Source organism: Polypterus senegalus, chromosome 8 (genome assembly GCF_016835505.1).
Source record: "Polypterus senegalus isolate Bchr_013 chromosome 8, ASM1683550v1, whole genome shotgun sequence".
In the NCBI taxonomy this organism is placed as follows: Eukaryota; Metazoa; Chordata; class Cladistia; order Polypteriformes; family Polypteridae; genus Polypterus; species Polypterus senegalus.
In genome coordinates this window covers 145,390,731-145,407,184 of record NC_053161.1, presented here as the reverse complement: position 1 = coordinate 145,407,184, position 16,454 = coordinate 145,390,731, and the positions used below count along the sequence as shown (strand labels likewise).

The 16,454-nt window shown below is 38.7% G+C and overlaps 1 protein-coding gene across 2 annotated transcripts in view; it reads right to left on the bottom strand.

Annotated features, from left to right (window-relative positions):
- Positions 1-14,586, bottom strand: part of LOC120534364 — a 78,900-nt gene extending 64,314 nt beyond the window's left edge. For both annotated transcript variants that reach the window (XM_039761900.1, XM_039761899.1), the window contains exons 1-3: positions 14,336-14,586; positions 11,258-11,327; positions 5,547-5,701 (exon numbers count right to left, since the gene is read on the bottom strand). In XM_039761900.1, the coding sequence (XP_039617834.1) occupies positions 5,547-5,701; positions 11,258-11,327; positions 14,336-14,468 (358 nt within the window). In that variant the 5' untranslated portion in view covers positions 14,469-14,586. The remainder of the gene's footprint in view (positions 1-5,546; positions 5,702-11,257; positions 11,328-14,335) is intronic.
- Positions 14,587-16,454: the final 1,868 nt, after the last annotated feature.

Sequence of the window (16,454 nt, the reverse complement as noted above, 5' to 3'; positions counted from 1 at the left end):
GTGGCAGACCCCGCTACAATAAATAACCGTGCTGTTCCTGTTTCAAGCTGAATAAAGCTGGTGTTGCTAAAGTACTGAGACTCAGCTTCGTGTTTTGGGGTGCAAGACAGGGACTCACATGTTACAACATACGTGGTCACAATGCTATAGTAAACAGTATACGTTCGTATGGATGTTGACTATATGAGTGAGGCGCGTCGACTGAGACCGAGAATGGGAGATGATTACCCACAATCCTGCAGAGAGAGAGAGAGAGAGAGAGAGAGAGAGAGAACCATCAGCTCAGTTGTGATCACGTGAGACTCGGCAGACAAAGCGTATATGTTATACTCGTATTGCAAGACCTCACTCGTTCAGTTTAGTTAAAATTTATTACAATTTTTAGCTCATCTTGCAAAACACTCACAGACCAAGTTACTCACAATCCAAGGTTTTACTGTATATGTTTACCTCAGAATCCAAGAAAAGTTTTGATGAAAATAGGCAGTTTGGCCCAAATATTGCCCATCAAGCTCTATTCACATTCACCAACATCAAATCATAGTTCAACATTTATTTATTTATTATTATTTATTATTATATAATAGTTTAAAATTTCTCAGCTTTGAAATCTGAAGGACACCAAGCATTAAAGTCTGCATTGTTTCAACTTAATAATATCATAATAAAGAATAAAATATAAAGTGCTAACCAGACCAGGCACCAAGGTGTAAATGACGTTTCAAATAGACAAAATTAAATAGCAAGAACACCAGCAGATAAAAAGGTCAGTGAAGGGAAAACCAAAAGAGACAGTCAGGAGGACAAAGCTAGAGAAAAGGGCCTTTAGAACTAACATAAAACAAAAGTGTCAAAAGCAAAAAAGATGGAATGAATACATGAAAAGAACAGGTCATAATGAAAACTAGAAGTCTTTAAGCCAAGTTAAGCTTTTTTTTTCTTTTTTAAATTGAAAAGCTTGGCTGTCATCTTAAGGCTTTGTGCAATAGCATCCCACACAACCAGGTCACTGGACTCAACAAGAGTATGTCCACATCTATTGGAAAATCCTAAAAGAATTGCGGCTACAACATTAAAATTCCAAAGAAAATGGAGCGGTGTTGTTGCAAATAATGTTAAAATTAATAAAAATAAGAAAGATCATATCACTAAGATAAAGAACAGTACAGAAGAAAGGTAAAAGCTCTCAAAACTAACAAGGCCATTCAGACTAGAAGAGTTTGAAATTTAATATTCCATCAAAATAACAGACATTTAAAGTCTTACAAATTCCACTAAACCAGTGGGGATTCCAAACTAGCCTGTGTGCAAATGCAAGTATGTCCATGAGTGCGCCCTATGATGACACCGTGCCCTGTGCTGGTGTAATAAGATCCCCCCCACCATCCCTTAAAGACATTATATGGGTGTAAGTATGCTATGTTATATAACAGAAAAACCATCATCTCTCATTTTTATCTGCCAATTTTTCTACAATAAATTTGGCTTCTGCCAGGTTAAACATTATGCATTTGCAAAGGTATCCAGCCTGCTAAGGCTTCATGATGAAAATGCAATGGTAATTACAGTTCAGTTAGTCCCTTTCATGGTTTCATATTTTTTGTTTACCCAAAACTATGTCAGAATAAAGAAACAAGAGCTTCTTTAGTGTCCCTCTGGGTTAAAAAAAAAATCTGTACAAAAACATCCTTACCCGAATTTCCTCAGCTTTACCACTGATGAAGCACAGAGAAGGAAAAGGATCCAACCAGTCAAAAGGGCAATTGCTCAACTCAGAGTTCATGTGTTTAACCCTGTAATAATGGAAAATACTGCACTAGTTGCCTTCTCTAGAGAACACCACATCTTCTTTCGGCTGATCCCGTTAGGGGTTGCCAAAGCGGATCATCTTGTTCCATATCTTTCTGTCCTCTGCATCTTGTTCCGTTACACCATCACCTGCATGTCCTCTCTTACCACATCCATAAACCTTCCTCTTTTCCTCTTACCTGGCAGCTCTATCCTTAGCATCTTTCTCCCAATATACTCAGCATCTCTCCTCTGCACATGTCCAAACCATCCAACTTGAGCCGACCTTCTGTTGTACTCATTTCTAATCCTATGCAATATTGCCTGCTCATGATCAGTATACAGAATTTGACTGCAATGTTATTTTTTTTTTCTTATGACTAACATTATGAACAACAAGATTGAAATCGCATCTAATGATATATGTCTGTATGTTTCATGGCAGGAACTTAGGTTATATACAACAAACCTAAGAAACTTTTAAAATAACACAAATATAAATAATTAGGTAAAAATAGTTAGCTAGCTAGAGTTCCCCCCATTAATGTATGGGACAAAGACATTTTCATTGATTTACCCTTCTGATCCACAGTTTATAAATTACAAATCAAACAATTCAGATGTGAATAAAGTGAACATTGCAGATTTTTATTTAAGGGTATCTGCATACAGTTTTGGTCTCACCATTTAGAATTGAGAATACTTTTTCTACATGGTCCCTGCCTATTTCAGGGCTCCATAATGTTTGAGACATAGCAAATGAAGGTCTATTGAAGCAGTCATTTTTAGGACTTTCTTGCTTTTCCCTTGCATGTAATGACTGCTTGAAGTCTGCGATTCATAGACATCACCAGGTGCTGAGGATCTTCTCTGGTGATGCTCTAAGAAGTCTCTAATGCTTTTAGCTCCTGCTTGTTTTGGGGGCTTGTCCCCTTAAGATTTCACTTCAGAATATGAAAGTCCTGCTCAATTGGATTTAAATCAAGTAACAAGCTTGGCCATTCAAAAATGTAAATTTGTTTTTGCTTTGAGAAACTCCTGTGTTGCCTTTGCACCATGTTTAGGCTCATTAACTTGTTGTAGAATTAAGCACTGTCCAAGGAGCTTGGAGGCCTTTACTGGAACTTGAGCAGATCAGATGTTTCTATACACCTCAGAATTAATTGTGCAACTGCCAACAGCTGTTCCATGATCAATGAAGAGAAGTGTGCCAGTACCTAAGGCAGACATACTGCACATGTCCATGTCCAAGCTATAACACTCCCACCACCACCTTTGGATCTTGGGCAGTTCCTTTTTGTCTCTTTGCCATCACACCGACACAGGTTCATCTTTGTCTTGTCTGTCCACTAGACCTTTTTCCAGAATTATGAATACTGTAATCAGGTCATCCTGTTATTTTTGGCTAACTACTGCTTTGCATCATGCAATGTGACCTCTATTTCTGTTATAGATCTCTTCTGTGGATAGTCGTCTCTGACACACACATCTCCCTCCTGAAGCTGTTTCTGATCCGTCAGACAGGCATTTGGGGCTTCTTCACCATAGTGAGGATTGTTCTGTTATCAACAGTGGAGGTGTTCCTTTGCAATTACTGAGCTCATCAGTGCGTTCTTTCTTCTTAATGATATTCTATAGGGTGGTCCAGATCTAATTATACAATTTTCATTATGCTATAAGTTAAGTTTATTACATAGAAAATCACATGAAAAATCCCGGACCATCGAGAAGTGTGCGAACTGACAACATGAAGAATCGTTTTCCCGCCGAACTGGAATCGTTCTCACATAAATCAAAGTCATCCATACGATCTGGATCTGCATAATTAGATCTGGACCACCCTGTAGACAGTTGACTTAAATAATTCTATGGCTTAACTGATGTCTCCAATAGTTTTATTCTTCTTTTTTAGCCTCATAATGGCTTCTTTGTCTTTCATCGGCACAACTCTTCTCCTCATGTAGTGGCAACTACACACTCCAAAGGGAAGAAGCAAAACGGAGGTGTCGTACAAGCAATGAAACACACCTGAGGAATCAAACACATGTGACGCCAATTGTCCCAAACATTATGGTGCTGTCAAATGGGGGAGGGGGGAACCATATAGAAAAAGTATTATCCTTTCTACATGATGCAAATACCCTTAAATAAAAATATGCAATGTGAACTTTAATCACGTCTGAATGATTCAATTTATAATTTTATACCATGGAGCAGAGGGATAAATTAAGGAAAAATTTGTCTTTGTCCTAAATCTAATGGAGGGAATGGTAGACAGACGAATAGCAATCTCACATAAGAAAGTAAAATTTAATTGATTATTGGAAATGAAAGGTGGGGTAAACATAATCCATTGCTGGCTAACTAACATGAAGCAAGTTTACTCCTTGATGCACCATTTCTAAATTTTCTAATTCATCTTCTTAAATGATTATGTAGATGACCAGGCTGTAAATAATGAAGGAAAATGCAGGCCAGTTATATTCAGTAGAAATGTCACTAACTAAGCTACTCATTAACGCACAGATTTTTTCAGCACACAGATTCAACTGGACGCCTTCAGGAAGAGTCACAAGAAAACTCAACAATCAAATATCTCAAAGCCTGATAACCTGATAACTACTGTTAACTTCTTTTCAACTAAGCATGGGAACATTAGCCATAGCCTTGGCTTATCTATGTCAGATTTAGATAAAATGAACATCCAAAAAGGTAAATAAAAGTTAGTCATTTTTGTGGGATACAGTAAATGGCTATCAGTCATGTAAAAATCAGCTTTTGACATCGTCTTACAGTTAACAAACCACTTGAGTTTCATTTTCAAAACAGCACATTGTATTTCAAATCTGAGAGCCACAAAGTGATACTTGATAAGTACCTCTATTGCTAGAATATAGTATGAAGGCAGTAGATGGCACCATACTAGGTCTGCCTTCCCCCTATACTGTTCATCCATCTCACAAACAGAAATGGCTTGTTGAGCCTATCTACAAGTACAACACAGAGAGATAACTCTGGAGGCCAGTCAATTTCATGTACACAAACAATGACACTTTTTATTTGGTAATCAGCCTGCTGATTACATGTCTTTAGATTGTGGGTGGAAACAGGAATGCCACAAGATCTGAGTGGAAGACATGTACATCTCACAAGGAAGTCATCTCATCCAGGAATCACTCTGTGAGGTGGAAATGCACCCTGCTGCACTACAATTTTGATCCCATGTTTGATCAAAGAGCAAGTATGAATAGGCACAATGTTGGATTTTGACTATTTAAAATTGCTGAGTACAGAGTGAACCAAGGGAAAGAAAATCAATTCAATAAAATGTACAACACTGAGGATACTGTGTGAAAATCTGTCTAACCATTTACTTTTTATTAGCTAGGAGGCTTCGCCCCCCACTCGCTTCGCTCACCCATTTCCAACCAAAAAAATGCACGCTAAGGATTTCGGTTGGATCAGCCGCTGTCTTTCTGCTGCTGCTGGCGAGCTGCATATCGATCATTTAAAATCCTGTACAGCAGCTGTCCTTTTGTCTCCTTCCAAGATTCTTTTTTTTTTTATATAATAGAGATTTTTCAATCTAGCAAACAAGCCTGGGAATTTGTTATCAGCTTTAACATGCAGAGAATCCTAAAAATCAACCACTATAAAGATGCACACAAAATATCCACGCTAACAATAACAGTTTAAAATACATTTTATTTACATGGTGACTCCCCACTTGTTAAAAGCATGCAAACTAACAGACTTACAGGAGGCAGAAATGCTGTAGACGTCCCTCTTGCGTCCTTTTTCATATGATAACATGTATTTAGCATTCAGCATTAGCTGCAAAGAACCTGCCCGGCGACTCTGATGTGTAGTCATAAACTCATTACCATCAAGCAAAACCTTAACTTGAGTGAGACTTTTTAAAAAAAAAAAAAAAGAGAGAGAGAAAGGTAGAACAAAAGAGACAGTTCAATTATCCATTTGAGGACATTAAAGACAATAGAACATACACCTTTTCATTAAACCACCAAATTCAACAGGATTATACCAACAAGTGATACAATGATGCTCATTAAAAGGACATGTGCCCCATCTGCTTCACTTAACTTTTAATGTAGCAGGTCAAAATTTGGCCTTTATGCTTTACCTTTGCAATTCTTTGATTGTTTAGCCATCATATGCACCAAGATAAAACCAAAAAAAGAGTACTGCCATGACACTCATTCAACACTCAAACTGTTCTTAACTTTATTTTAATCAACAATGGTAAAATAAGCCACTGATACTACAGGGAGTGCAGAATTATTAGGCAAGTTGTATTTTTGAGGATTAATTTTAATATGGAACAAACACAGTGCTATCAGTCACTCCAAAATGTTAATAAACCTGAAACCTGAATGTTTCACAACGGAAATGTGAGTGTGAACATCATCAGGGGAATACATACGTGCGCACAATTATTAGGCAACTATTAGTGTGCAGATTTATTATGCAACTAAAGGAAAAATGAAAATTTTCCCATCTCACTTGTTTATTTTCATCTGTTATAGTGAGAATAATAAACAAACACCTCAAAATTTACAAATAAACATCTCTGACATTTCAAAAAAAATAAATCAATCAATGAATGACCAATATAGCCACCCTTCTTTCCAATAACAGTCATAAGCCTTTCCATTCATGGAGTCTGTCAGTTTCTTGATCTGTTGACGATCAACTTTTTGTGGAGCAGTGACTACAGCCTCCCAGACACTCTTCAGAGAGGTGTATTGTTTTTCTCCCCCGTAAATCTAGCGTTTAAGAAGTGCCCACAAGTTCTCGATAGGGTTTAGGTCAGATGAGGAAGGGGGGCCATGTCATTATTCCTTCATCTTTAAGGCCTTTACTGGCTGGCCACGCAGTGGAGAACTTCGATGCAAGTGATGGAGCATTGGCCTGCATAAAAATCATGGTCTTTTTCCTGTATCACTGTTTGAAGAAAGTGTCTTCGAAAAACTGGCAGTAGGTTTGGGAGTTGATTTTGAGTTCATCTTCAATGCAAAAGGTCCAACTAGCTCATCTTTAAAAATACCAGCTCATACCAGTACCCCACCTCCACGTTGGAGTGGAGCTCTGTGCCCATTACTGATCCACAGGTCCATCCATCTGGTCCATCAAGAGTCACTCTCATCTCATCGGTCCATAAAACCTTTGGAAAAATCTGTCTTCAGATATTTCTTGGCCCAGTTTTGACGTTTCAACTTATGTTTCTTGTTCAGTGGTGGTTGGGTTTCAGCCCTCCTTACCTTGGCCATGTCTTTGAGCACTGAACACCTTGTACTTCTGGGCACTCCAGGTAGGTTGCAGCTCTGGAATATGAAAGTACTGGAGGATAATGGGTTCCTGGTAGCTTCACGTTTGATTCTTCTCAAATCTTTGGCAGCTAATTTGCGTCTTTTGTTCTCAACACGTTTCTTGCGACCCTGTTGACTATTTGCAACAAAATGTTTGATGGTTCTGTGATCACACACCAATATCTTAGCAATTCCAAAAGTGCTGCATCCCTCTGAAAGACTTTTTACAATTTTTGACTTTTCAGAGTCAGTTAAATCTTTTTTGGCCCATTTTGCCTGAGGAAAACTAGCTGCCTAATAATTCTGCACACCTTGATATAGGGTGTTGATCTCCTTAGGCCACACCCTCCCTCATTACACAAATACACATCACCTGACGTGCTTAAATCCAATAAGCATTCAAGTTAATACAGCTTGGAGTTGGAATATACGCATTAAAAATGATGATATGGTCAAAATACTCACTTGCCTAATAATTGTGCACACAGTGTATGCATTGGCTGCTTGTGAAAATTATATACATCTTGACTGAAGAAGGGGCCCCGAGTTGCCTCGAAAGCTTGCATATTGTAATCTTTTTAGTTAGCCAATAAAAAGTGTCATTTTGCTTGACTTCTCACTATAATTTAACGACTAAATTCAGCAGGTCAGAACTAACCAGTGATTCCCTTAAGGGTTTAAGCCATTTATCTTATTCAAATACATAACCAAAAAAAAAAAAAATGGACGTAGATGATTATACCAGTGTGATCCACTTTGAGTGTGGGGTGTCACTATAAGGTACTGCTGCGTTGACTTTTCTCATTTATATTAAATATCCCAGTCCCCCAGATGCTTAAGTATGTCCACACATTACTTGTAATTGAGAATTTAAAAACTCTTTCTGAAACAAAGCCTTTCAAACGGCCTTGCTTTTCCCCACCATGCCCCCAAACCCCCGACTCTTCTTTATTTTTTGATTCGAAACAAAAAACAGTCACTAATAGGGCAATGTCTTTTTCCCGCCAAAGTCGTCTCTCGAAAGAACCTTATTCAATGAAATTGATTTTCACAACTTTGGGATGCTCAAATAGTATGCACACATTTTTATTTGTCCTGGATGGTCCATCCAAGTAGTGTTAGTGATGTGTATGGATTGGTCAGTGTTGCTGTGTCTGTAACATGTACTCTTTATGACCCTGCTCATTGTTTTTTAAATGAACATTTTTAACAATGCTTTTTGATTATATTTAACCAGCACAGTGTACTATTATACCTTCTTAAAAGAAAACCAAACAAATAAAATTGCTAGTAGGTCAGGGAAAGACACCATGGTACCAGCACATGCCTCACTGAAGAATTATTTACCTTCTGTTTTATTTAGCTGGACAAAATACAGCAAGTCAAAACCAACCAATGATGCCATGATCCTCACTAAACAGTTAGCTTTCATCTGCTTTACTTAAGCACTAGTGTAGCAGGCCAAAACTATTTTGGGACCCTAGGATATTCATTAACCAGTTGTGCAACATCAAACATATTTAACCACAAAACTGTTAAAGGCTAAAGCCAGGGAGTAATTGTAGGAAAACATATGGTCAGGCACATTCTTTAAGTAATAACCCAGTTTTCCACAGTTCCCCAATGATGTTTTCCATTGATTAAACAGTTGTGTTAAAATTTATCTAATCTATTAAATGCATCAGGCTTATAACAGATATAAACATCATGACACTTGCTGAATAGTAATGCATCTATCTGCTTTATTTAACTACTAATGCAGCAGGCCAAACCTGACCAGATAATATTCCATATACAGTTGTGCAACACCTTCTTTATTTGACTGTTAATTTCAGGAGAGAGTAATGCCAAGATACTCTAACTGCCTATGAAAGTGTTGCTTTATTTGATTTTTAATACAACAGGCCAAAACTGACCAGAACACTTTGCCTAGGTAATTGTGCAACATCATCTTTGTTTGACTATTTATTTCAGCAGAGTAACAGCAGTAATACCACAATACACAATGTGTCTTCACTCACCGATTTATTTCATCACTAATGCAGCTGACCAGAATGAGCCAGTGACGCCATAACATTTACTGAGCAGCCATGCACTTTCAAAATTCATCACTAATGCATTAGGCAAAAGCCAGTCAGTGTTGTTAAATATGTAAAAGAACTATTGCTTAATATCTTATTTATCTCTGAACGCTTAAACCAATAAGACCAACATAATATCCAACATACTGTATGGCAGTGCAGATCTATAGAGCTTAAGTGTATTCCGAAATAGATATACTGTATATATTATAATTAATACAAACTGTGAGGTAAGTTCTCAGCTTTACTTGCAGTTATAACCAGGGAACTGCCCAAAATGTTTTGGACATAGATACAATCATTTCACAATGGCCCAGTTTGTAGTGCATAAGTTTTATATACCACTCTTATAAGTAGAACATTATGATGCCGTGTACAAATTTGTGCAGGCCTATTTTACAAGGACAGGCATTTTCATTTTCCAACCTGGGCTTTATTTATCTCTGCCTATTTTCAGAACTGAAGTGGCCTTTCTGTGTCGTGTAAGTAGTCCAGCAGCTTGGCTTCTCCAGTAAGGAACACTAATGCCTGCTGAACATGCATCTGCTTCTGTATTCGTGAAACGCTAGTCAACACTGACAGCCATAGTGGGTTTTGAGTCATAAGAAATGACTGTAGTAGAGTAAGCATGTGGCATTTTGTAGCTGCACAAATAGAACTTTCATACACAACTCGATCTTTTGGGCTCTTTTGTAGTACCAGTTCACTGACTCAGCACATTCTCCATGCAGTTCATAAACTTTAATGAAATTAGGGGGCTTTGTTCGCCAACCACCTGGCCTGCACTACACGCCAGCCACTTTGCGTCTCTGTTGCTAGCGCTGTGAAGATGGAGGCTGAATGCACCCCAAGGAGATGCGGTCACTCCTCCGAAAAACCCTCTTAAATGGTGATACAATGGGAAACTAATATAGTTTTTTTTTTGTACACCTCCTCTTTGCTTGATCAGCTGCTGGCTTGCTGCTGCTGCTACGTGATCTGCATCTCGCGCAGCACTTTAAACATTTCAAAGCCTATACAGTAGGTGTCCTTTTGTCTCACTGCCTTGTCTCTCTTCTCCCCCAGACATCCTCTGCTCCTGTTGGTGATCCCGCTCCCGCGGCACACCCCTATGAAGAGGAAGATTTTCTATTCTTTTCATTGAGAGACAGAATTTTACCCTCCAACTACACACAGAGCTCGATTCACTCCTGAAAGAGACCTGTTTGTTTGAATAATGTTTCTGTCTCTAAAATCTCCTGTTTATCTGTGCAACTCTGTGACCCAAGCATGACCGCGTATGTGGACTTTGCTTTCACCCAACAACAAATCTTCTAAACCTAGCAGATACACCTCTTCATTGGGAAGAAGCACTACTTCTCCCTGATGGCAACATGAATTAGACGATCTACAAGTCTCTAACTTAAAGTTTAAATCCAAAAATATATATTCGATCTCTTTCCACTGTTCTGTTATTTCACCGAGTAATAATTTCCATTTGTTTGTGCTAATGCAATCTTTACTATCATTTTTTGGAGACTTTCGAACTTTTGTACTTCCATTATATCTAACCTGCTCTGCATGTGTATCATGCCAGTGTTTTTGAATTCTTTACAACGTTCTACTTTGTCATCTACTCTGTCATGCTCGCGGGACATTAAAGTGTCTCTCTGAGAAAGTCTCGTCTCACCCAAAGATTTGTTTATATAATAAAGAGATATGTACTCTACTAGGCTATACATGCACACTGGACAGTTGTGCTCCATATGTGGTGTGCTATTTTTGTGCGAGGACGGAGTTCATTGACTGGGGTTGCAGAGAGAGCACAACAAACCAGAAGAATGACCACTTAGTTTCATAACTTCACTGGCCCAACAAAAACACACAAAATCAGAAGTCTTCTGTCGTCCTATAAAATTCATAAATGCATATTTTGAGCATTCAAATGTTCTACAAACCAATACAGAATCTCTTAAGATACAAGGAATTCAGCTATAAACAAAAGAAAGAACTGCACACCAGTACTGTACACAGTGAGTTACTATAGTATTTTAATAAATTAAGTTTAGATGCACTTACCCAATGATGCTCCTGGGAGATGAAAGTATCCAACAAAGTGAAATGGCGCTGCAAGATGCCACCTCTGTCTCTGTGTTTAAAATAAGTAAATAAATAAATATTTAGGACAGCTTCCCACACTGGCTCCAGGGGAGGCAGTCTTTAATTATCACCCCAACTTTGCGAAAATGAGACTTCAGATGCAATGATATTTGAAATGCAACTTGAGGATGTTTAACCATAATTTGGTGAAGGATGAACGTGATTAAATTGAAAACCAAGAGAGAGATTGTGGTCAGTACTGCTGCCTCATGGTTCCAGGTTTACTTCCTGACTCTATCCCTGCCTGTATGAATCTGTATGTTCACCCGTTCTCCTTGTTAGATTTACTCCGAGTAGCCTGGTTTGTTCCCACATCAGCTGGATTGGTGGCGACTTTAAAACAGTCTTGTGAACAGGAGTGTGCATAGTAACTTGTTGGTTACTACTGCTGGCATACCTTCCAGTCTTCATGGCCCCGAATTAGACTGAGCTTGATAATAGATTGGATGAATGGATGAACAGATTGATCAATCCTACGTAATGAATGTTTGGATGGCAGAGTGTCAAGCACTCCTTATACAAAACTCCTGGGTCCTAAATTCTTAATTCTGGCACAGTCCTTGTGGACTTTTTCACATGCTACTCATGGGTTTCTGTTTAGTTATTCGGGATTTCAACACATATTCCAAACATGGGCAGGTTAAATTACCTGGTGGGCATGAGTGTGCCATATGATAAAATGGTGAGACCATTTACAGTGGAATAGGGCAGAGTGGGGGTTAACCATGTGCTCCTCAAAACGTCTTGTGAAAAGCAGAATGATTGAAGAAAAATAAAGAAAGTGTAACCAACAACAGAATGAGACGTTTGAGTGTTTGTTCCAAGTGTCAATGCCAACTAATGTTAGAAAAACTAAATACAAGTTCACCCTGCTTAGTATTGGCTAGGACCCCATTTTACCTCCAGAAAAAGGGCTATACTTAATAACCCATAACGACAAAGTGAAAACCTTCTCTGCATATATAGACAGACAGATTTTTATTTGTCCCCAGTGGGACATATGCCTCTTTAAATAAATAAATACACAGACATTTTGGCCTGAACACACACCAGAATGACTATAAAGCAAAAAAAATAAAAAGAAAGAAAAAAAGTTCCGACTTGGCTGCCACAGTTACAGAAAGGATTGCAAATTTACTAAAAAATCAAAAACTAAAACCTCTCATTCATTGAAGGATTGTGAATGCTTTCTGGGGTCTGAATAGGTTATGAATCCATTGTAATGTTTGCATTAACCAAATAAATTGATGAACCCTTGTCTTATAATTGCTGAAAGTAGAAATAGTAATTCAGTCATTTTTATTATACATCATAGGGTGCCTTTCCTTAGTGAACATCTCAAGGGCCTCTTGCAATTGCTACAGTTGTAGACATATGGGAACACACTGAGCTCCGAGTGGCTAACTGACCCTGGGGGTTAGCCAGGTTAAAAAAAAACTTAAATGCATGATCGTTTATAGTGCCTGTCAAAGGCAAGACTATCCAGAACTCTTTACACATATAATAGACATAGTACACATATAATATAGATAATATTTGCTCTGGCAGGCTAGGTGGCTTTCAGGGTCACACCATGTGTGCCAATACTGGAATTGAGGGGATGCGCTAAGAGTTAAGACAAGGAGTTGTTGGGGATCTGCAACACCATAATTGCATTGTAATGAGCAAAGTAGATGGCCATTTGGGCTGCCATTCCTTGCCCATCCATATGGCTTATTTGACAAGAATTTTCACTCCTTTCTTGTGTGTGTGTCTGTCTGTCTATCCATCCACTGCCTGTCTATTACCAGATCTTTGTCACAGTGGCCAAACAGTGGAGTAGATAGGGGCGGGAGGAGGGGGTGGTCCGCCCCAAGCGGCACATTTTTGGGGGGCAGCATTATTTGCCAAAAGGCTCAGTACAATTTGTGTGTAAGCAGCAGGGTTCAGAAAAAAAAAATGTCACTCATGAATGGAAAACAGTAAAATTCTTTACTTTTTATCCACAAATGCTTCAAAAATAATTTTCAGACTGTCCTTCTAGGACGACATCACACACAGCAGCTGAAATTTATGAGGCAATAACAAAAATAAAGAAACATTACACCGATAATAATTTCTAGCAAGATAAACAACTAATTTATTGTTTATAAATTTCGTTTCGTTATCTATCTGAATGCGTTTTTGCTCCGAGCAGGAAACATCCCCACCTATCACTTGTACACTACACTGGTTCTGGTTTTCGCAGCGTAATTACATTAAACTAATAATTAGAACACGGCTTATCAGTGCGTCTATAATATATTCTTGACTAGTTGATGCATATAAATAATTATATGTGAAAAATTTTCTTTATAAGAATAAATCTATGTAAAATTGACCTTAATTTTTCGTTTTAAATTTTCTATTTAAATTGGCGAACATATTCAGATATGTTGGAGGGCGGAAAATTAAAGTACCGCCCCGCACGAACTCGAGCTACGCCACTGTGGTCAAAGCCAATATGGTTGAACTCTGCAGAAGGTAGGAACCAGCTCTGGAAGGAGTGCCAGGTCATCACCTCACACGATCGCGTGTATAGGGCTAATTCAGAGTCCGGAGCCATCCCGCCAGTCACACATCTTATTTTGTGCATTTAGAACCGGTTTGGGGATTAAAATTGGTGAATGAATATCACTTTAATAGTCGTATCTGTAGATTGTCTGGGTTATGTAGTCGCCAGTTGAGCTTTTTCAGTCCTTCTAAACAGTTCTTCTTAAGATTTGTAAATGATGCCTTTAAGAATTAAAATGTCAGTAAACACAGACAAATTTGGGGGTGTGTGCACTTTGAACTTCACTAACCTTCATTGTTTGTTGTAAAGCTCGAAATGCACTACATATAATAATCACAATGATAAAACTGCGCAAACCAGGTGAGAAAAAATTGCCAAGGATGAAATAATACGTTTAAAAGAAATATCTTCTGTGGCTGACAATAAACAAGTCGCCCGCAGTTTTCACGGGCAGCTGCGCTTACCTGCGTCAGTAGCACTCGAGAGTTCGCCGATGATGAGGTGGAAGCCAATTCCGGCTAATAAAGCCTTGATAAACAGAAGTTGCACGCTTGGTGTACCAAACCTCCAACAAATTTTTGTTTCTCGCATGTTCATTTTCAGTTGATATGAATTTACTTTTCCGTGACCGAGTGAAACACGAAGTCACCGTGAATTTAGAAGTGCGTTGCGTGAAATCCGCCGTGCGCGGCTCATTAGGCGCGTCTGATCAATTAAGTGAGGTCACTGGTCACGCCAATCTGGCGCCTTACAACGGTTGGTTAAAAAAAATGTAGATTTTCTTAAAAGAGATTTTAGAAACCGAGACCGCTCCTCTTTACCAGATTTTCTGATATGACACCCAACAAGGTTTTAGAAAAGAAACAGTCGGTTTTCTTTCCAGGTACATAGAAGGCGCAGCGGAATTTCCCTAAGTGATATTTCATTTTCATTTTTATGTTTTATTCTCAGACATACGGGGCACCGGTCCAACGCAGGGCACCTCACACATCCTGGATCAATTTCGGATCTAATGCTAACTGCAGGCAGACACAAGTATGAGAATTATTGTTCCGTTATATTTAAAGCTAAAAAGAAAATCACACAGATCAGCTGTTCCCGGGCCCACTTAGCAAAAAATCTTAACAAGGCAAAGATGTGGCTCTAGGAGTCTGTTTTGAATGACTACCCAGGTGTGGCCCTGTCACTCACCAAAACTGCAATCTAATATTTTATAATCCACGCTAGAATTTCGCCAGTTCAGTATCACTTCACCTGAATCCCTTAGGAAAATGAGAACCATAGACACATGGAATAAGTTACCAAGTAGTGGAAGAGCTTTTGGGACTTTCAGATTTGGAAGAATTGGATGGGACTGGCGAGCTTTGTTGGGCTAACTGGGCTGTTCTTGTCTAGATTGTTCAAATGTCTAATAAAAGGCATGCACAGATCTGATTCGAGTCAGTCGGAGCTGATGTGACAGTCAAAGGTTTAACAACGCTGTCGTCACCACGCCATCTGGTTCTGATCACTTTATATCAGAATCGCTCGGATTCACTCTGATCTTCCATTCATTTACTGCATTAATCCCATACTTGCAAACTAGTTTATCATTTATTTGTAAAATAACATGCATAAAGTAAACTAGCGGCTTAACAATTTAAAAAAAAAAAAGTTTAAAAAATATTTTAATAAGCAGTGAGTAATGCTAGTCAAAAGTGTACTCCATTTATCTTTAGTGATTTTATTTTTTAGTGATTTATAACACTTTATTGGTCATATGCAATTACTTGCATTAGGAATTTTCGCATACTCCACGTCACTCTTCAGAGACACACTTTTGGGGTCCAAGCGCAGGTAAGTTACTCGAATAGCGCCCCTGGAGCAATTGCAGGCCCAACGGAGTAGTATTCCTTCTGTCACTTCCAGGATTTAAATTGTCAACCTTCTTAAATACCAGTCCAGGGGACTCATGCATAAATGGTGCGTACTCACAGAAATGTTGTGTAACAACGTTTCCACGTTCAAATCGCGATGTATAAAATCTACACTTGACGTAAAGCCATGCACTTTTCCACAGTACCTCATACCTTGTCATACGCAAGTTCTCCGCACGGTTTTGCAGACTGGCGGCACCCAGCGTCAAAGCAGTGCTACTGTTCCTGTGTGGTTACTCTTTATTTTCCTGCCTTGGCTTTATAAATCCACTGAAACTAACCACATATTGTTTATTAGTGTAATGCATCTGATTGTATTAACCTGTAACAATATAATGGTCTAGGGAATAGCCATAGTATTCCAAATACCATAACTGCTTTAGCGTTGTTACTCTCACTGCACCTTCTTCTTCTTCTTCTTCTTCTTCTTCTTCTTTCAGCTGCTCCCGTTAGGAGTTGCCACAGCGGATCATCTTTTTCCATATTACTCTCACTGCACCACTCGGAGTATTTATATCACTGTATCTGAGTGTGAATCACAGCAGCAGCTGATCGGAAAGAGAAATATTGGTATACAGCATCAAGCCCACGCTGCCTCAGCCATGGCAAAACGTTTTAAAGCCTTTCCTGTACAGACCTCATGGTTCAGAAACAGTTTCATCCCAAG